The 21,311-nt window shown below is 49.0% G+C and overlaps 1 protein-coding gene and 1 long non-coding RNA gene across 5 annotated transcripts in view; one reads left to right on the top strand and one right to left on the bottom strand.

The window, feature by feature from the left end:
- Nucleotides 1-1,883: 1,883 nt before the first annotated feature.
- The window catches only part of HM13 (histocompatibility minor 13), a 27,444-nt gene continuing 8,016 nt past the window's right edge, over nucleotides 1,884-21,311 (top strand). For 2 of the 4 annotated variants that reach the window (XM_083447548.1, XM_083447546.1), the window contains exons 1-11: nucleotides 1,884-2,143; nucleotides 6,529-6,627; nucleotides 9,114-9,196; nucleotides 11,358-11,446; nucleotides 12,535-12,620; nucleotides 13,221-13,346; nucleotides 14,277-14,334; nucleotides 15,779-15,862; nucleotides 16,964-17,000; nucleotides 17,320-17,422; nucleotides 19,938-20,023. In XM_083447548.1, the coding sequence (XP_083303674.1) occupies nucleotides 1,988-2,143; nucleotides 6,529-6,627; nucleotides 9,114-9,196; nucleotides 11,358-11,446; nucleotides 12,535-12,620; nucleotides 13,221-13,346; nucleotides 14,277-14,334; nucleotides 15,779-15,862; nucleotides 16,964-17,000; nucleotides 17,320-17,422; nucleotides 19,938-20,023 (1,007 nt within the window). In that variant the 5' untranslated portion in view covers nucleotides 1,884-1,987. Of the gene's footprint in view, nucleotides 2,144-6,528; nucleotides 6,628-9,113; nucleotides 9,197-11,357; nucleotides 11,447-12,492; nucleotides 12,621-13,220; nucleotides 13,347-14,276; nucleotides 14,335-15,778; nucleotides 15,863-16,963; nucleotides 17,001-17,319; nucleotides 17,423-19,937; nucleotides 20,024-21,311 lie in introns of all 4 variants that reach the window. The other 2 variants (XM_083447545.1, XM_083447547.1) reach the window with 2 other exon arrangements.
- LOC310680757 overlaps nucleotides 17,801-21,311 on the bottom strand; it is a 19,401-nt gene continuing 15,890 nt past the window's right edge. The window contains exons 3-4 of the long non-coding RNA XR_014512913.1: nucleotides 18,783-20,165; nucleotides 17,801-18,183 (exon numbers count right to left, since the gene is read on the bottom strand). This is a non-coding gene — a long non-coding RNA (uncharacterized lncRNA). The remainder of the gene's footprint in view (nucleotides 18,184-18,782; nucleotides 20,166-21,311) is intronic.

Below are 21,311 nucleotides of genomic sequence, written 5' to 3'. Positions count from 1 at the left end.
CGACAATAGAAGATTGGAGATTGAAGTTGTTAGACTATGCCGAATTGGATAAGATGACTGGGAAGATTAGATATTTAAGAGACCAAAAGTTTACAGAAGACTGGGAAAAATTTGTTGAATATCTGGAGAGTATAAGTGAGGGTCCAATAACGCTAGAGGGTTTTAAAAGAGCACTGTGAAAACGTGAGAGGTATTGTTAAAAGGGAATAGAAGAAAAAGATTTAAATAATGACAATATAAACAAAGGAAATGCGTAAATTAACAATAACTACGAAAGATTTGCGGAAAAGCTGAAGGAAGTTCAAAAAAGAAAGATCTGGAAAATATGAATGTGAAAACAATGTATGTTTTGTTTTGTTTTTGTTGTAAATTAATAAAAATTATTTTTTTTAAAAAAAACAACCAGACACACCACAGGCCCCCTGGAATGAAGCTCACAGACCACAGTTTGGGAACCCCACACAAGAGCCTACTGAATATTTTGGGGTCACTTTTCCAAATTTTAATACCTCCACAATACCTTTTTGTGCCTGGGTGGCTAGAACTGTGCACTGTATACAGAATGCAACGCAGCCTTCCAAATTCAGTTATTAGGGACAGATTTCTTTCTTATTAAAAAAGGGGGGGGGGAAACTAGGCAGTGTGGATGAGTCCTCCTTGCCTTGCATGTTCCCAATTGACTATTTCGATTGGTGGAACTGGCACTTTTGCAGGTGCCACAGAATACCTGTTTCGCTTTTTATAAGCCTATTGTTTTGTGCAGCACTTTGGAACTCCCTGCCTCTTGAGATTAAGCAGGCACCTTCCCTGCTCTCTTTCCGCTACCTGCTAAAAACATCATTGCCTAGACAAGCCTGCCCAGATACTTAGAAAGTCAAGTTAATTTTAATCTGTTTTAATACTTGAACTTTTGCATGTTTTAAAGTAGGGTGGTGAGAGAGGTCTCTGGGATGGTTGCTGCGGTTCCTACGCTTTGTGTTTTTCTGTGCTTTTATACAGTAAACCGCGCTGTGCTATTGGAATGAAGAGTGCTGTATACATTTAATAAATCATATTAATAATAATGATAGTAACAGTTTCTTTATTTTTTACAAATTTAATAAATGTGTTCAGTGTGTTTTTATACAATTCATAAATTGTTGTTGTTTAGTCGTTTAGTCGTGTCCGACTCTTCATGACCCCCCGGACCAGAGCATGCCAGGCCCTCCTGTCTTCCACTGCCTCCCGCAGTTTGGTCAAACTCATGCTGGTCGCTTCGAGAACACTGTCCCACCATCTTGTCCTCTGTCGTCCCCTTCTCCTTGGGCCCTCCATCTTCCCCAACATCAGGGTCTTTTCCAGGGAGTCTTCTCTTCTCATGAGGTGGCCAAAGTATTGGAGCCTCAGCTTCAGGATCTGTCCTTCCAGTGAGCACTCAGGGCTGATTTCCTTCAGAATGGAGAGGTTTGATCTTCTTGCAGTCCATGGGACTCTCAAGAGTCTCCTCCAACACTAGAATTCAAAAGCATCAATTCTACGTCAATCAGCCTTCTTTATGGTCCAGCTCTCACTTCCATACATCACTACTGGGAAAACCAGAGCTTTAACTCTACGGAGCTTTGTTGGCAAGGTGATGTCTCTGCTTTTTAAGATGCTGTCTAGGTTTGTCATTGCTTTTCTCCCAATTCATAAATACTAATTGCAAGAATAACAACAATAACTGAAAATAAACCCGAGGATAAACGGAAGACAGGAGGCGAGAGAGGGGCCTCCCTCCGCCTTCACCATCCTTCCCTTCCCCTCCCCCCAAAGCGGGATGCAGGCCCGGGCGCCTGGTTCCCTTAGCAACGGGGAGGCCCTGCGCCGTAACCAAGGGGCGGGGCCTCCGCTCGCCGCACGCGCACGCGCCGCGACGCACTTCCGGCTCCTTAAGGGAACGTGTCCCTGGGCGCCGCCGAGGCCGCCTCCGCCGGGCCGGAAGTGCGGACTGCGTTGGGGACTGGAGACGATGGAGCAGGCCGAGGCGCACAACGGGAGCGGGGCCGGGGCTCGGCCTCCCGCCACCCCGGAGGGCATGGCGCTGGCCTACGGCAGCCTGGTGCTCATGGCCCTGCTGCCCATCTTCTTCGGGGCGCTGCGCTCCGTCTCCTGCGCGAAGGGGAAGGTGAGGCGGGGGAAGGGGCAGCGGGGCGGCCAGGGCGGGACCCCCTCCCACTCCGAGGTGGGAGGCCGCGGTCGCGCCCGCCAGGGGCCGGCGGAACTCCCCGAGACATGAGGGGGGCTTGTGGAGCAGGATGAGGGGGAGACGCAGCTCTCAGGGGGTAGAGGGTATCTGGCTGGCATGCAAAACGGGCCCCCGGCTCAGGGCACACCGAACACGGTATTTCCAGGTAGAGCTGCGAAGGATCCCCCGCCTGCAGGTCCATCCAGCAGCTGCCAGTCAGTGCAGGCAGTACTGGGCCAGGTGGACCTAATGGCTTGACTTTTTCATCTCTGGCGATCACTCGTAATTATTATTATTATTATTTATACCCCAGCCACTCTGGGCGGCTTCCAACAAAAATAAAATGCAGTCATCCATCAAACATTAAAAGCTTCCCTAAACAGGGCTGCCTTCAGATGTCTTCTAAAAGTCTGGTAGTTGTTGTTCTCTTTGACATCTGGTGGGAGTAAGATCGTAGCCGAGTAAGATTATCTTGCATAAACACGGTTTTAACAATGAGTCCGTGACTGTGGAGGCCAATTCTGGATCCACACGTCCTTCCACAGTGGGGACATAGGTTTCCGGGTGGCAGTTGATCACGGTGAGGGTTTGCCAAGCGTGCCTTTCTCTTAGCATGTTTCTCCCTTGAGTCCTGAGTTTGAGTGTCTTCAAAGCCCCTAACACCTTTGGTAAAGGCTTGACTTGAGTAAATGGCTTGACTAGCTTCCCATAGAATCACAGGGCTGGAAGGGGTCCCAAAAGGCCATCCAGTCCAACCCTCTGCAATGCAGGAATGGCTGCTGAAGAACCCCTGCCAGGTGGACATCCAACCTCTGCTTAAAAGCCTTGGGCGGAAGAGAGTCCACCCCTTCAGAGGGAGCCCGCTTGGCTATCAAAGCAGGTTCCATGTTTCTTGTGAAGGAGGTTGGTGCCGTTGGCCGTGGTTAGCTATGGTGGTTATGCGGAGCCTTTGTGCACAGAGAGAGTCTATTCCTGAATAGTAGCACATTGTGAGGGGGAGCAGAGGGACATTACGTTCATGGGGTTCTTGAAGGAGCGTCTCCACTCCCATCGTTCTGCCTGGACACTGAGGTCCAGCACCGATGGCCTTCTGGCAGTCCCCTCATTGCAAGAAGCCAAGTTACAGGGAACCAGGCAGAGAGCCTTCTCGGTAGTGGCGCCCGCCCTGTACACACCCTCCCACCAGATGTCAAAGAAATAAACAACTATTTAACGTTTAGAAGACATCTGAAGGCAGCCCTGTTTAGGGAAGTTTTTAATGACTGATGTTTTAATGTATTTTTAATCTTTCGTTGGAAGCCGCCCAGAGTGGCTGGGGAAACCCAGCCAGATGGGCGAGGTATTAATAATAATAACACTAATCTCTGACACCCCCTCCAGTCTTGGGCTTGCAGCAGGCATCTTCGCTTCCTCCCAGTACCTGAATAGCCAAATATAGTTCTTTGATTCTCTGTGCCGATGCCTGTGTTAGGAAGCAGGGCCATCTTTGCATACATGTGGTGATGGCATGTTCTCCCCACATGCTGCAATCAGGCGCCCTGTCTAATTGTTCTTTTTTTACTTCTGACCATGTCCAGAGCTTAGAATAATAGACTTGTAGAATGCGAAGGGAACCTGAGGGCCATCTATACTAACCCCTTGCAATGCAGGAATCTCAGCCAAAACAGCCTGCCTCTTGCACCCTTCCCTTGCTGCCTCCTGAGTTTTGCATTAGGCCATTGGTCCATCTAGCTCTGCATTGTCTACCCCAGCAGTTCTGTCTCCTTTCCTTGGTATCTCCTGGGGTGATGTGTTTGTGTGTGTGTGAAAAGCATGCACTCCAGCAAGGGTTTCTTCCCTTCTAAGTTGAAAAAGGATTCACTTTGCTACATGCAGTAGCATTGGCCTATTTAGCACAGGACTTTTTGTTCCTTTGCTCTTGAGTGTGCACCTTGGGGAGAACTTGGGAAGGAAGGAAGGAGGCCAACTGACGTGTAAGCAGGCAACAGGGCCAAAGTGGAGAGCATGCCCCTCCTCCTTAGATGCTTGAGTGCTTCCTTGGGCAGGCAGTTGTGGCTAGCTGTGTGCTGACGAGCTGCTTCTGTAGAGAATTCATGTTTTGCATATGCTACATTCGCCACTTTCTGTACATTTCCCTTTATGAAATTGTGAGTGTTGTGTAGGCTGCAGATAAGAAAGAAAAATCCATGTGGGTAATCTTGGATTCGTGCACTGAGGCTGGCAGGAATTGGTTTTTTTAAAAAGGAAATACTTCACCTGATACATAATTAACATCTGTTGTTTTAGTGCTGGAAGCTGTGGGGAGGGTACTGGAATAAATAAAGTCATGGAATCGGTTTGTGGTTCCAGCCCAAGATAGTCAGACCTGTTAATTTATTTAGAGGTGGTATAATTCGGCCTTGCAGACGTACTCACAGAAGTTAAAGGTATAGGGACCCCTGACCATTAGGTCCAGTCACGGACAACTCTGGGGTTGCAGCGCTCATCTCACTCTATAGGCCGAGGGAGCCGGCGTACAGCTTCCGGGTCATGTGGCCAGCATGACTAAGCCGCTTCTGGCGAACCAGAGCAGTGCACAGAAACGCCGTTTAGCTTCCCGCCGGAGCGGTACCTATTTATCTACTGGCACTTGGACGTGCTTTCAAACTGCTAGGTGGGCAGGAGCTGGGACTGAGCAACGGGAACTCACCCGGTTACGGGGATTCAAACTGCCGACCTTCTGATCGGCAAGCCCTAGGCTCTGTGGTTTAGACCACAGCGCCACCTGCGTCCCACTCACAGAAGTTATGAGCCTGGAAACAAAAGGGGAACCTGTTCTCTTCCAACTTCCTTCAGTTTCCCTTTCTGAATTTTGGAAGGGATGCCGACTGTCCACAGGCTATTTCAGGTCTGATATAACAACAACGTTTCCCCACTCACTCTCAGGAGCAGGTGGATTGAGCCACCATGTCATATTAAAAAGTGCCAAAATAATTGCAGGCTGATACCTCAACTGGCCATGTAGTGCTGCATCGAAAGGTATTTGTTTCACAAAAATGTCTTCAGAACAAGAAGCTGAAAAACAATGAAAAAGGTGTTTGTGTGAGTGTATCAGAGCAAATTTCCATATGACGCATTCCAATAGGGAAACTAATTTGCCTCTGAGTGTGCTTGGCAATCCCATTGCTCAAGTTTCCTGAGGGCTGTAAAAGCAGATGTGGTTAAGTGCAATATCTGCCCTACATTGCAGTTATTCTGCTTCCAGCGGGAAATAGGGAAGAGCACATTGGTCAATGTCCAGGCTGATGGGCTATCTTGTAACACTTCCAGTGAAGCTAAATCATGGAAGATTCAGGACAGGTACAGGAAAGTCCTCCATGCAATGCATAGGTAAACGATGGAACTGGTTCCCACAGGAGGCAATGATGGCTACCAATTTAGATGGCTTTTAAAAAAGGATTGGACAAATTCTTGGCAGAGGAGAGGGCTGTCAAAGGCTACCAGCCGTGACGGAAATGCTGTGCTTCTGAATATCAGTTGCTAGAAACCACAGGAGGGGTGAGGGCTCTTGTGCTTGAATCCTGCCTACTAGTTTCCCAAAGGCATCTAAGGAATAATAGGATGCTGGAGAAGATGGGCCATTGGCCTGTTCCATCAGGCTCTTCTTGTACAGTCATACCTCGGGTTAAAGTACGTTTCTGAGCAGAATTCAAAGTGTTGGTGCTGACCTTTAAAGCTCTAAACGGCCTCAGTCCAGTATACCTGAAAGAGCGTCTCCACCCCCATCATTCAGCCCAGACACTGAGGTCCAGCGCTGAAGGCCTTCTGGCGGTTCCCTCCCTGCAAGAAGCCAAGTTACAGGGAACCAGGCAGAGGGCCTTCTCGGTAGTGGCACCCTCCCACCAGATGCCAAAGATAACAACAACTACCAGACTTTTAGATGACATCTGAAGGCAGCCCTCTTTAGGGAAGCTTTTAATGTTTGATGTATTACGGTATTTTAATATTTTGTTGGAAGCCACCCAGATTGGCTGGGGAAGCCCAGCCAGATGGGCGGGGTATAAATAATAAATTATTATTATTATTACTATTATTATTAAAGTAGCTTCAGGTTGTGTGTTTACAGGTTGCGTTCCGCGGCGACCCGGAAGTAACGGTACGGGTTACTTCTGGGTTTCACCACTCGCGTGTGCGCAGGCGCTCAAAATGACGTCATGTGCAGAAGCGGGTTGCGTTCTGCTCAGGATGCGAACGGGACTCCGGTACCACTGTATTCTTAATATCTTTGCTGAATAAGGTATCCTTCCCACCCTAAGGGGCTAACATTTGACCAACTTTTCCTCTAGAATGCTTCGGATATGCCAGAGACCATTACCAGCCGAGATGCTGCCCGCTTTCCTATCGTTGCCAGCTGCACCCTCTTAGGCCTCTATCTCTTCTTCAAAGTAAGTAAAACCACTGGGGATCTCATTGCAGTCTTCTGCTGGCTGACAGCTAATCCAATAACTCTCCCTTTTGTGGGTGCAGAGGAAGCAGAATCACTCCTGGGGAGGGGGAAGTGGCAGAAACCTTTCTGTCTGAAGTATTCGCAATAGTGTGGTGTCTCCATCGGGCCTCTGGGAGCTGTGGGGTGCTGAGTATTTTGTAGGTGGATGCTGTCCGATGCTGGTAGAAGAAGGTCTTTCATTTCCTGGATCTGCCAGCTCGAGGTTTCCAGCTTTCAAAAAGGCTCCATAAAAGGAGGGTCTGCTTGTACAAACAGTGTAATATACTGGGGGGGACAATTCCAGCTTTTAGCTACCTTATCCAGCCTTTCTATTCGGGATTTCCCAAAAGTATGTACTTGGTAAAGTGTATGAAACACAAAATCACAGAATTAAAAGCAGTGTAATGGAACGATAAAGGCAGCACCACTGAAATATCAACTGAGACAACAGGATAATGTTTTAAAAAAACTGAAATATCTAAAAGTGACAGACCAAAATTAAGAAGAAGAAGCAGCTTTATTTAGCCGAAATAAATAAAAAATCCACCCATTGTCTAAAGGCAAAGGTTGTGCCTGGTGCATCCCTGCTTGGTGTGTGTGTGTGTGTGTGTGTGTGTGTCCATAATCCCAGGCTCCACAACCACCAAGATGGCTCCCTTCCTCATGCTCTGGCATAGGCAAACTCTAGCCCTCCAGATGTTTTGGGACTACACTTCCCATCATCCCTGCCCACTGGTCCTCTTAGCTAGGGATGATGGGAGTTGTAGTCCCAAAACATCTGGAGGGCTGAGTTTGCCTATGCCTGCTCATGCTCATCCGCTTCACCACCCACAGGATGGGACAGAGCAGGGCCTCCAGTACTAGCTGGAAAGGCTAGAGAGTGGAGCTGATCTGATCTGCTGCATTGCCTGTTTGCCTTCCCCCTCGCACAGTGGTAGATCGTCTGCTTTGCACGCAGCAGGTACCAAGCTGCATTCTGAAAAGTTTAGGTGAAGTGGGAAGATAGAAACCATTTAGCTCCAGTAAAAGTCCAGAGTGGATTGCAGCATCAAATGAATTTTGCAGTGTGCTCCAGGCCTGAGGAGACTTCCCCAGTTCTGTTCTCCTGACTGGCATCAGAATACCTCGGAGCAAGGCGAGGCCTAGCACGGTTCCCCGTGCCGGTCCAGATTGCCTCCTCTGATCTGGTTGCATGCAGAGTGGGTTCTGTTCTACTTACTTGTTTGGGACATTGGAAACCCCTGGGTGTGGAAGGTGTGCAGAAATGGACATGCTTCCATTCCCACCAGAAGTCTGGATTCTGGTTGGTGCTGAATTCTTCCCCGTCCCCGATCTCTGGTAGTAGGAAGGCTGAGCCAGGAGGTAGTAGGAAGGCTGAGTAGGAAGGCTCTGCTAGAGATCCTGGAGATTCCAGGGGTGAGATGGAGCTGTAGAAGACACCTTCATGTGACCACTTGCCTAAGCCATTTCAAGTGCAAATGGGTGGTGGGATATATAGTTTAATTTCATTCCAACTGTTTGCATACCGCTTAATCACCAGAATTTCTATCGGGTATACAGTTGGATTGCAGGAAACATACAGTGGATAAAAGAAATTGAAATTGATCCTGAAGTCATAAAATGCCTGCTGAAATAGAAAGGTCATTGTCATAGACGTGATGGATTGGCCTCGGAAATTGTTAACTTCCTGGATTCCTGCTGCATTTCTGCCAGATGAAGCCAGCCTTGGGCAACTGGCAATCACAGCCTGTACCGGCAGGAAAGGAAATGGAATAATTCTAACTGGCAATTGGTGTTTCCAGGGTGACTGTTTGTTCATCGCACAGGATTTGTATCTTAGAGATACGCAGATAAGCTGTCTTGGACGTCAGGAGAATGGAGGCCTTTGTGAGGAACAACTGCAAAAGTGACCAAGGTGACCAAAGAACAGTTGGTTACCGGTTCTAACTTTAGAAAGCTTTCATTGTAACTATCACAGAGTTTTTCCAGTCAAGAACTTCTTCCCAACCAGCACGGAATTAACCTTTAGGGGCAGCGCTATTAGAAAATTCATGAAAAAGAACACACACACACTTCTCCTAGGGGAGAAGAAAACCATCTGATCTGGGCAATGAGACTGGGCAGAGATGATGCACCCCCATATTTATGTCAGACCCCTGGTTTGGCATAAGACAGCCTTCGCTAACCTGGTGCCCTCCAAATGTTTCTGACTACAACTCCCATCAGCTCCAGTCAGCACATTCTGATGGGAGTTGTAGTCCTAAACATCTGGAGAGCTGCTCACATCTGTCAGAAATTAAAAGAAAGCAAAATTACAGCCTTGTGGCTTAGATGTGAAAGTTTAAAAGCAGTAATTACGCTTCCGGGTTGTTCTTCCTCTGTTTTGACACGTTGCATAGTTAGAAAGCAGGTTGTTTCACCTGACTGGTTTTTCTTGTCTTCTAGATATTCTCTCAAGAATACATCAACCTGTTGCTCTCCATGTATTTCTTTGTCCTGGGGATCCTGGCCCTTTCCCACACCATCAGGTAAAAGAAGGAGAACAGATGGCTTGAATACTGTGTGTTGCGATTCCATTTAAAAGAAAAAGAAATCTGAACCCTGCTGGTTGCAGCAAAACAGCCGAAACTTAGCTGGCATTTTTCTTTGAAGCAAAATTAGAGGGCCTGTGCTGGGGATGCTGGGCAATACGGCTTCATCTAATAGATTTATCCCTCACTCCTCTCAGCTCTTTCCTGCCATTACAGGATTCTTCCTTCTCCCCACACGCCTCAATAAATTCCCCTTCATTTCTCGCTCTAGAACAAACGAAGCCAGAGATCTCTTCAGAAATTGCTTTTGGGACATTGGGGCATTCCCAGTGGACACGGTTAGCTAATATTATTCCAGAGTTGGCTGCTTCCAAAACTGCTCTTCCATTCCTCAGCTATATAATAAATTTTCCTCTGTTTGAACCAACTAACGTTTCAGGATGAGGAGGAGAAGGGATGAGATCAGAGGTTTGTTAGCAGAGCTGGAGGTTGGCAGTATGTCTCTTGACTCTGCAGCTCAGGGTTTTTCAGACTGAGGGCTGCATTTCCACATGCCAGCGGCGGGTGGGAACAAAAGCAGTGGCGTAGCATGGGGGTGCAGGGGGGGCCGGCCACACCGGGCGCAACATCTGGGGGGGCGTACTCGCAGCTCTCTGCCCCTACCTGGCTCACTCACTCTCTCTCACTGCAGTGCTGGCTGTGCAAATCCGATCCGAGCTGCCAGGTCGCCGCCCACTGTGGAGGGGAGGGTGCCAGGCGTGCAGTGCGGAGAGAGAGCGAGGGACTATCTGGGGGAGGGACAGTGCAGCGGGGGGCGGGGCGCAAATTACTTGCCTTGCCCCGGGTGCTGACAACCCACGCTACGCCACTGACCAAAAGCAAATGTGGGTGGAACAATGAATGCAGAAGCCTAGTTTCTGCCGCCTTTCTGTCCTCCATTCCGGCTGGCAAGGGGCATTATCAGAGTTAAAGGGTGCATTCCAGGCAGGGAAAAGCCATGCAAGCAAAACTAGGGAGTGCTTTTCAAGTGTCTCCTGGGAATGCCCTTTTCAGGGTGTTCTACTTCCCTCTGACGTGGGAGACAGGAAAATAACACACCCGGCCAATGAATGTCAGCAGTCTGCAGTGCCATTCACTGGGTGAAGAGGCAAATTAAAATGTTTCCTTGGCAAAGTGATCCGCTTAAATCCTTGGCTTTGTATTTTTGCTGAAATGGTCCCTGTTCTGCAAAAGCACCACACCCAATAAGCAGGATGGTGTTGGCATCTATAATGGCATGGCTCAGTCTTCCTAAAATCCTTGCCAAATTGTGCCTTGAAAAAGGAGTTCATACGCACTCTTTGAACACTACTTTTAATGAGCTGCTGGTGGTCAATTCCAGGGTCTCCGCATCTCAGTACAAAAAAAAAATAATAAAAAAAACCTTAGCTGCCTTTGGGGGCAATAAGGCCCCCCCTCATACCTGCCCCCCTCCCTTCCCACCTGGCCCCATCAGGATTCAAATGAAAGATGCACAGTGCAGCTGAAATTGGCTGTTTCTTACCAAATTCAAAATGAAGCTCTCTGGGTCAGCTTAATATTGAGTCTCTCTTTTTAGCTGGTTCTTAGCGTGGGGCTGGTGATGATGCTGGGAACTCAGCTCTTAAACATGACCTCCTCCTGTATTTTGTTGTCGTGAACAAGGACATCCCTGAGGGGGTCATTTGACCTGTCCTTAAAGGCGATGGCAGAGGGTGGTTTAGGCCTTGCAAATAACCTCACACAGGTTATTAGCCCACTTCGTTCAAGTTCCCTAAAGGGAAAAAGGAAACCATGGTTTGCAAGACTTCCTTGCCTGGAGCCAATTTTTGAGTGTGCCTCTTTACAAGCTTGGCTCAGTTTCTGCTGCATGTGTGTGCATTAGGCACTTGACTGGGGCGAGCGCTCATTGAAGACTTTTGAGCTAAACTTGAGGCCGACAGGAATACTTAGTGGGTGACACCCCGCTGCCCTCCTCTCAATAATAGTAATAATAATAATTTATTATTTATACCCTGACCATCTGGCTGGGCTTCCCCAGCCACTCTGGGTGGCTTCCAACAAAATATAAAAATATTAAAATACAGTAATTCTTGGTTCTTCGTGAGTCACCTTGTCCCTTCTCTGCTCTTGATTTCAGCCCCGTGATGAACAAATTCTTCCCGGTCAATTTTCCCAACAAGCAGTACCAGCTTCTCTTCACTCAGGGCTCTGGGGAAAGTAAAGAAGGTAAGTCCCTCTCTGCCAGCCAGCTTGAACTCCCGCCTGAAGCATTTCCTGTGCAAATCCTACATTTCCCCTGGCTTCCCTGTTGCTTCCTGATTTCCCCCAACTTGAAGGCCATCAGTAGGCTTGCCTGCAGTTTTCTGCTTCGGCTAGTGGGCTCTCCTTGGAGTTTCTAATTCTTTCAGTATGGCCAATATACCGGGCAAGTGTCCTAGGCACCCTTGTCTTCCAGTTGTCACACCGCTGTTGCTGTTTCTATGCCCACACAGGCAGCAAGAGAGGGAGAGAAGAGATTTATGAGGAACGGCTAAGGGAGCTGGGCATGTTTAGCCTGGAGAAGAGGAGGTTAAGGGGTGATAAGATAGCCATGTTCAAATATATAAAAGGATGTCACATAGAGGAAGGAGAAAGGTTGTTTTCTGCTGCTCCAGAGAAGCGGACACGGAGCAATGGATCCAAACTACAAGAAAGAAGATTCCACCTAAACATTAGGAAGAACTTCCTGACAGTAAGAGCTGTTTGACAGTGGAATTTGCTGCCAAGGAGTGTGGTGGAGTCTCCTTCTTTGGAGGTCTTTAAGCAGAGGCTTGACAGCCATATGTCAGGAGTGCTCTGATGGTGTTTCCTGCTTGGCAGGGGGTTGGACTCGATGGCCCTTGTGGTCTCTTCCAACTCTATGATTCTATGATTCAAACACCTGTGGAGTGATGTGCTTTAAATAATAAAAAAATCAGAACTAAGATAAAAGAACTACATACAGTCAGAGAATCAGCTGAATATCTAAAACCTCTCTTAAGTGGGTCTTTCTGCTTGCAGAGCTTATGGCCCGTCCCCCAACCCATAGTTCAGTGCCAAGATGCATTATTTGCAAGATCCATCTCTGCCTCTCTCTGCCTGCAAGCCTTCAACAGTCTAGGTGGGTCAGCGGCCTGTCTTAAGTCAGCTTTGTGAGCTCATAATCTAGGTGCGAAAACGAGCGTGGCTTCTCTTAGCTCTTTGCCAGGGTTCCTGGGTGCTGCCTATCCCTTACTCTTGCTTTGTATTAAAAGAGGCTGATAGAGGTGAAAACGACGTGGTGGCTTTTGTTGCAGAGATTGTCAACTACGAGTTCGACACCAAGGACCTCGTGTGCCTGGCCATGAGCAGCATCGTTGGAGTCTGGTACCTGTTGAGAAAGGTACGCCCAGCACCTGGCAAAGCCACTTTCCCTTTGCCTAAAATTCTGGGTGTGCCTGTGCTGTGCTAGTGCTGTTTTTATTGTAATTATCTCTATGTTTTTAATAGATTTGAGGGGGGGGGGAGAGGGAGAGAAGAGATTTAACCCTAGCAGTGTTTAATTGCTTTTAATGATGGTTTTCACCCCCCTCTGTTTTTATCTTTTTTATTTTTATCTGTAAGCTGCCTTGAGTGCCTGTCAGGGGATAAGGAAGGCCATAAATAAATTATTATTAGTAATAGTAATTTTAGTAATTATAATTTATAAAATATATAATATAGAAATGTATATACTATTTATATTTATAATACACAGTCATTCCTCGGGTTAAAGTTGCTTCAGGTTGAGCGTTTTCGGGTTGCGCTCCACGGCAACCCAGAAGTAATGGAACACGTTACTTCGGGTTTCGCCGCAGGCGCTCAAAATGACGTCGTGCGCAGAAGCAGTGAATCGCGACACGCATAGATGCGGGTTGTGTTCTCTTCAGAGGTACCACTGTATATATAAATTTAATAATAATAATAATATGCTGGGTTTTGACCTTCCTTGCCCTTCTCCCAGCACTGGATTGCCAACAACCTCTTTGGCCTGGCCTTCTCTCTCAACGGGGTGGAGCTGCTGCATTTGAACAATGTCAGCACCGGCTGCATCCTCCTCGGGGGGCTCTTCGTCTACGACGTCTTCTGGGTAAGCAAGCCCTGGTTTCTCAGGGTTTCGCTAAATACTTTATTTCTACTTACTGCACTTTGCCTGCAAGGAGCTTGAGGTGTGGGGTTCATAGTTTTCCTCCCCGCTGTTTTATCTTCAAAACAACCCTTTGAGGTAGGATAGGCTGGGAGGCGGTGACCGGACCCCGGGGTCACCCGCTGGGCTTCATGACCAAGTAGGGATTCGAACCCTGGTCTCTCCCAAGCCTTCGTTGGACGCTCTATAACATTGCTGTGCACCATAAAATACTGTGTACAGCAGTATGACAATACTTTCTTGGAAAATGTTAAAATCAGTAAAGCATAATCATTAAAGTAACCAGCTGCTCAGCACTGAACAATTGCCTAGGCCTTTCAGCATGGAAAAGTCTTCAAGAGATGCCTGAAAGTTAACAGAGAGGATTCCTTATGAATCTTCTGACAGTTATTGTTGGGATACTGCCAGGAAGACAAAGTCCATCATAACTCCACGTTGTCTCCGGACGTCCATCGATTTCCCGTAGACACGCAGTATCAGAAATTAGCGACACGAGCTCCAGGAATAACTTCCCACATTCCAGAGCTCTTGCACGCTCTATCAGCAGATATGCACACAGCGAAAGATGCAGTCAGGAGAGCATTATTTAGAAGTTTATTCAGCGTTGATCAGAACAAAGAAAAACATGACTGCCTGCTTGAGAGTTCCGGCAGAGAGAGAGAGAAACGAAAGCAAAGACACAACATAAACATCCTGTGAAAACAGGAAATACGCAGACTCTGTGACTCAAAGCCTGCTCCCTTTTAAGGTGGAATGGAAATATCCTAACAGTTATTCTCCTAAGGAAGGCCTGGTCTCCACTGGGTGGCTGCCATGGTGTGAATGCTTAAGCTGCAGTCATCATCCTTCTCACCATTCTTCTCTCTTCCCTAGGTCTTTGGCACCAACGTTATGGTGACGGTTGCAAAGTCCTTTGAGGCGCCCATAAAATGTGAGTACTTGTTTTTTGAAACCTTTGGTGGCAGGAGCGGTGGCTAACTGAGCGACGCTGCAGCTTGAGCAACAGAGAAAGCGTTTCTTGTAGAGCAGGGTATGCAAAACCTCCATCCCGAGGGGCTAATTCAACCCAACAGAGGTCCTGAACTGGCCTGCGGTGCCAGTTCCCTCAAAACCACTCCTTGCTGCCCCAGCCCCGACCTCAGGTGAGAGGCAGGTATAGGCTCACTGCCTTGGCTTTGGAGTTGGTTCACTTTGGTGTCAGGTGACTGCTGGGCAGCCCCGCCCACCTGTCAAAAGTTTGGTGGTGGGATCTGATCCACCCCTTCCACTGAGCAGTATTAGCCCAGCAAGGAAATATAGAGCTCATTCCTTCAGCTCTTGCTCTAGGGCCACTGCCTGCTTTGGGTGCTCACAATCCCATCCTACCCAACCTTAGGAATAATAATAATAATAATAATAATAATAATAATTTTTATTTATACCCCGCCCTCCCTGGCCAGGATCAGGCTCATGGCGGCTAACATCAAAGTATGATACGTTAAAAACATAAACAATTGATTAAAATAAATATTAAAATCAAATTTGGAGCAGAATTACATAAGACAGCAACCCACAGATTATAACTATAGGGGATGGGAGCATTGAGTGCTCACCAGGCCCAACTGTTTGTGCTGATCTTATATGAACTGGTTGGTGGCAAGGGTTAGGGAGGCCACTTACATACTGGGTGCTATAACAAAAAAAGAGGGGGTGGGTCAGACTGGGCCCTGACCAAAGGCCTGTCAGAACAGCTCCGTCTTGCAGGCCCTGTGGAAAGATGCCAAATCCCGCAGGGCCCTGGTCTCTTGCGACAGAGCGTTCCACCAGGCTGGGGCCAGTGCCGAAAAGGCCTTGGCTCTGGTCGAGGCCAGTCTAATCTCCTTGAAGCTCGGGAACTCCAGCACTGGGAGAGACACCAGTGTGTGTTTAATTTTTTTTTAATTTAAATTAATTTTTCATTTTTTTTACCAACAACCAAAACACAGTCAAACCCCCCCAGGCGACTGATACATTGGGTATACATAATCAATAATAACATATTCAAATCAACCATATGTACAATTCTATATACATTAACGCTCCTCCCTCCACAAGGTTTATTTAACTTTTAACATTTTAATTGCCCCAAATTGTTCATACCTGCCTAAATAATTCAATATCTTCTCAAACCAACCCTCCTCCTTCTCACTGACCTTAAACCCTTTCATTTTGTGAATCTTCACAGTTAGATATTCTAAAATTATAATAGTTCTCAGTTGTTCTTCAGATCATATAAATCTTTCGCCCTTTTACCGGTGTGTGTTTAAAGCAGACCTGCTGTAGTCTTTGAATGACAAACTTGGACTCTCTCTCTGTCTCCTGCCGTGGACTGAACTTGCTTCTCCCCTCTTTCCCAGTGGTTTTCCCCCAAGATCTTCTAGAGAAAGGCTTGGAGGCCGACAACTTTGCCATGCTGGGCCTGGGGGACATTGTCATCCCAGGTAAGGGGGTCAGGGAGTGTGTGACTATGCGTTGGTTCTGTGCGATGGAACAGCCCCTCTGGCTCTCGCTTGCTGCTCTTGGTTATTGGCTGGAAAGAAGGAGGCAGCTACTGCACTCCTGGAGAAAGGGAAGGCTTCTTAGCGGAGAAATGGGAGTGGAGCTAGAAAGTTAATTGGTCGTCCCACATTCCATAGCGCATGGGTGGGGAACTCTTTTTGGCCCTGGGCAGGGCGGGGGGCAGACCATAGGCCAGTTCCCTGGAGGTGGGAGGGGATAATCCAACTGCCAATCACTGTTTTGACACCAGAAGATTGGCAAGTGAGTTATCCTATCGAAAGTTTTCATTCCAGCCTCTGCTAAAACACAGCCTTTTCCCCAGTTGCCAGAAACTACAAGAGGGGAGACGGGAAGCGGGTGGCGCTGTGGGTTAAACCACAGAGCCTAGGGCTTGCCGATCAGAAGGTCAGCGGTTCGAATCCCCGCGACGGGGTGAGCTCCTATTGCTCAGTCCCTGCTCCTGCCAACCTAGCAGTTCAAAAGCACATCAAAGTGCAAGTAGATAAATAGGTACCACTCCGGCGGGAAGGTAAACGGCGTTTCCGTGTGCTGCTCTGGTTCTCCAGAAGCGGCTTAGTCATCCTGGCCACATGACCCAGAAGCTGTACGCTGGCTCTCTCGTCCAGTAAAGCGAGATGAGCGCCGCAACCCCAGAGTCGGCCACGACTAGACCTAATGGTCAGGGGTCCCTTTACCTTCACAAGAGGGGAGGGTGCTTGTATTCTACTTGAGGGTTTCCCTGAAGGCATCTGGTTGGCTGCAGTGTGGCATAGGATGTTGGAGTAGATGAGCCATGGACCTGATCCATTAGACCTCTTCCTAAGAGCTGTATGACCTGTTGTCTATCCCTGCCAGAGGTCACAGTGAGTCGCCTCGATATTGCTTTCAGCCACAAGGGGGTGCTGCGGCCTCATGGATCCTATTAGGAGCAGGGAATCTTGAGAAGGGCAGCGTGCCTGAGTGGGTGGGTGCCTGGCACAGCCTCCTCCCTGTAGCCCTAACCACGACCCTTCTGCTCTCTCTCTTCTCCCAACCCGAACCAGGAATCTTCATTGCTTTGCTGCTGCGCTTTGACATCAGGTAAGCCCCCTGCGCCCGCCCCCCCTGGTGAATGTGGGAAAGACCACCCCTGCAATCCTGTATTGCCCTTTTTGTCACAGTCTGCTCTTGGAAAACATTCCAGTTCAGAGCAAGAGTGGCCGTTGTTGGAGGGTAAGGTGGGTTGGGGAACAAGGGCCCAGCAGGTTTTCTCTGGTCATGCCTTTGTGGCCTGATGGTATCTCTCTGCTTCTTTGAGACATTTTCCTCACCTGATCATGGCGTTGGGTGGGCTGTTAGGGAAGCTTTTCCTGCCCCTGGATCACCGTAACGCCCATTTCTGCTTCCTTCCCTGACTCAGCCTCAAGAGGAACACGCACACGTACTTCTACACCAGTTTCGTGGCTTATATTTTTGGGCTGGGCTTCACCATCTTCATCATGCACATCTTCAAACACGCCCAGGTGAGCCGCCTTTAAAAGGTAAAGGTAAAGGTACCCCTGCCCGTACGGGCCAGTCTTGCCAGACTGTAGGGTTGTGCGCCCATTTCACTCAAGAGGCCGGGGGCCAGCGCTGTCCGCAGACACTTCCGGGTCACGTGGCCAGCGTGACGAAGCTGCATCTGGCGAGCCAGAGCCACACACGGAAACGCCATTTACCTTCCCGCTAGTAAGCGGTCCCTATTTATCTACTTGCACCCGGGAGTGCTTTCGAACTGCTAGGTTGGCAGGCGCTGGGACCGAACAACGGGAGCGCACCCTGTCGCTGGGATTCGAACCGCCGACCTTTCGATAGGCAAGCCCTAGGCGCTGAGGCTTTAACCCACAGCGCCACCCGAGCCGCCTTTACCTGTGTCCAAAGGCCACCTACCTGCCTGCAACGGCCGGTTGCCTCTTCGGGGAAAGCAGGAAGTTCTTTGAATTGGAGATGGGAAAGGGGAGGGGGCAGATGAGAAATGAGGAGTTTGGCACTGTTCCAGCAGCCCACTAGCATCACGATAGCTAGGTGTCCTGCTGGGACACACAGCTTCTCCCATGTAAAAAGTGCAGACATCACGGTTTCTAAGCAAACAGCCCCACACAGCAGCGAAGGCTTGCCTCTGGGCATCTCAGCAGTGACCCAGCTGGCCAGAAGGAGAGACGGCTGCCCCAATCCTAGCTGGCTTGTTGGGCATTCTTTTTAAGAGGGCTCCCGGCTTTAAGGTTTCATGGAAGGTGACCCTCTTCTGGGTTTAATAATAATAATAATAATAAATTTTATTTATACCCCGCCCTCCCCAGCCAAAGCTGGGCTCAGGGCGGCTAACAACAATCAAAACAATCCAACATTCTAAAAACTTTTCACCATAAAATCAATCAAAAACAAATTGATGGCAACCAGCAAGCAAGACCCTGTGCAGATTGCCAGAGGAGGGGGTCAGGCTGCGCCCTGACCAAAGGCCTGGTGGAACAGCTCTGTCTTACAGGACCTGCGTAAAGATGTCAAGTCCTGCAGGGCCCTTGTCTCTTGTGACAGAGCGTTCCACCAGATTGGAGCCACAGCCGAGAAAGCCCTGGCTCTAGTTGAGGCCAGCATAACCTCTCTGTGGCCTGGGATCTTCAGGATGTTTTTATTTGCGGACCGTAGGTTTCTCTGTGGGACATACCAGGAGAGGCGGTCCCATAGGTACAAGGGTCCTAGGCCGTATAGGGCTTTAAAGGTTAAAACCAGCACCTTAAACCTGATCCTGTACTCCACCGGGAGCCAGTGCAGCTGGTATAGTACCGGATGAATGTGATCTCGCAGCGATGACCCCATAAGGAGTCTCGCTGTGGCATTCTGCACCCGCTGGAGTTTCTGGGTCATTGCCTGAGGGGGGAAGGCAAATGGCGATCTCCCTTCAGCCAAAAACTCTCTGCCAGCCAGGCCAGTAATGATGGGAGTTGATTCAAATCTTGGTTCCCTCAAAGAGCACTGCATTGGAAAGTTCCCTGGTGGTAGCTGAGATGTGCTTCACAGAAACGTAGATTTGGAAGGGACCCCAAGGGTCATCTAGTCCAGCCCCCTGCACTGCAGGAATCTCAGCCAAAGCATCCAGGACAGGTGGCCATCCAGCCTCTGCTTAAAGACCTCCAGCGAAGGAGAGCCCACCCCCTTTTGAGGTGGTCCGTTCCCTTGTCAAACGGCTCCCACCATCCGAAATTTTTTCCTGATGTTTAGTCGGAAGCTTCGCCCAGATCTGTTTTACAGATAAGGCGAGTGTTTTGAGAAGAGCGGCTTGCCTGACCCCAGAGGCCGGTGATCTCCCATGGCCTGTTGCACTAGCGTGAGGCCTGAGCTCTAGCTTCCTGGGTCAGAACAACCTGGGGCCTCCGGGTGAGGCTGGACTCCCACCAACCCAGCCAGGTCTGGTGGGAATTGCTGTCCCAAGTACAGTGGTACCTCTGGTTGCAAACGGGATCCGTTCAGGAGGCCCGTTCGCAACCTGAACAGAATGCAACCTGCGGGTCGCAATTCGCCTCATCTGCACATGCGCATGACAGCATTTTGCGTGTCTGCGCATGCGCGAGCGGCAAAACCTGGAAGTAACCTGTTCCGTTACTTCGGACGCAACCCGAAAACGCGCAACCGGAAGCAAATGTAACATGAGGCATGACTGTATCTGGAGGAAGGGTTGCTTTAGGCCCAGCTCAGGAGTCTGCCTTTGACACTTAAACCACTTGGTGCCTTTGGCTTGGCAACTCTGACCCCACCGCCCCTGCAATCCCTGTGGTCAATTTGTAATTCTACCCTTGACCTTCCAACTTCCTTAGACTTGTGAGTGTGAAACGGTGAACGGGCTTTTGGTGTATCAAGCCTGGCCCTCCACACTAACGCTGTGCCCCTGTAGTTCCACTCTGTGCCCTATTTTGGCCCAGCCCGTGTCTGTCTCCCGAACCCTGTTTCCAGCCCCCTCTCTCCCTTCTAACGCTTCCCACCCCCCTTGATTTCCCCTCTCAGCCTGCCCTGCTCTACCTGGTCCCGGCCTGCATCGGCTTCCCTCTCCTGGTGGCTCTGGTGAAGGGAGAAGTGGCAGAGATGTTCAGGTAAGAGATGCTTTGCGGCCACACCCCAGTTGCGGTTCTGCCCGGGCAGATCCAGCCGGGTTGGGGGACTCTGCGGGGAATGGGGCACAGCTGAGTCAGCTCCTGTTTCCTTTTGACAGTCTTCAGAGTGTGAAGTAGGCCTCTGAAAGGAGGTAATAATAATAATAATAACACAGTGGTACCCCGCAAGACGAATGCCTCGCAAGACGGAAAACCCGCTAGACGAAAGGGTTTTCCGTTTTTCGATGCGCTTCACAGGACGAATTTCTCTATGGGCTTGCTTTGCAAGACGAAAATGTCTTGTGATTCTTGAGGTTTTTTTCTGCTCCCCACCCCCTTTTTCTAAGCCGCTAAACCGCTAATAGCCTTTTAGCAGCTAATCCGCTAATCCCTTAAACCTTTAATAGCCGCTAAGCCGCTAATAGCGCTAAGCCGCTAATAGGGTTGCTTCGCAAGACGAAAAAACCGCTAGACGAAGAGACTTGCGGAACGAATTAATTTCGTCTTGCGAGGCACCACTGTAATAATAATAATAATAATAATAATACTTTTTTTATTTATTTATACCCTGCTCTCCCCAGCCGAGGCTGGGCTCAGGGCAGCTAACAACCAATAATAAAAACAAGTTGATTGAAATACAACTTAAAAAACAAGATTAAAATACAACATTAAAAGGTACAGGTGGGGATGGGTCCAACCAGCGTTTGGGTCGAGCCAGAAAGCTGAACGCCACCAGTGCCACACTGGAGACGCTCTGTCCTCATCCCGTCTGCTGGTTATTGGCGCTTTCATCTGCCATGAGTCAGTGAATTGGCCTTTGCCAGCCTTGTGCCCTCCGGGTGTTTTGGACTACAGTTCCCATCAGCCAGCATGACCATTAAGAACACGAGAAGCACCTGCTGGGTCCTGGCCAGTGATTGGCCCATCCAGTCCAGCATCGTCTTCTCACAGTGGCCAAGCAGATGCCCCAAAGGTGAAATCCAAGGGGGGTGGACCAAAACATCTGCGGCAGCATAAGCAAACCCATTCTCCTGTGCTCAGTAAAAGCATTTTGAGAGTGGCATGGATGGATGCCAGGAGTGGCCAAGGCACCTGTGGTTTGTGATTCTTCTGGGCAGGAAGAGGGGGCTTGTGGCTCTGCTTGCCTCTGCATGGTGCTGCTCCTTGTTCCCCAGCTCAACAGAATGGGAGGAGGATAGAACCCCAAGGGGCAGGAAGCTGCAGCCTTGAGCTAATAGTGGGGTAGGAGAGCTAATAATAATTAATAATAATAATAATAATATTTGTA

The sequence above is a fragment of the Podarcis tiliguerta genome (assembly GCF_965153285.1).
Source record: "Podarcis tiliguerta genome assembly, chromosome: 6".
NCBI classification, from domain to species: domain Eukaryota; kingdom Metazoa; phylum Chordata; class Lepidosauria; order Squamata; family Lacertidae; genus Podarcis; species Podarcis tiliguerta.
The sequence above is the reverse complement of the archived record's forward strand: the minus strand, read 5'-3'. Positions and strand labels throughout refer to the sequence as shown.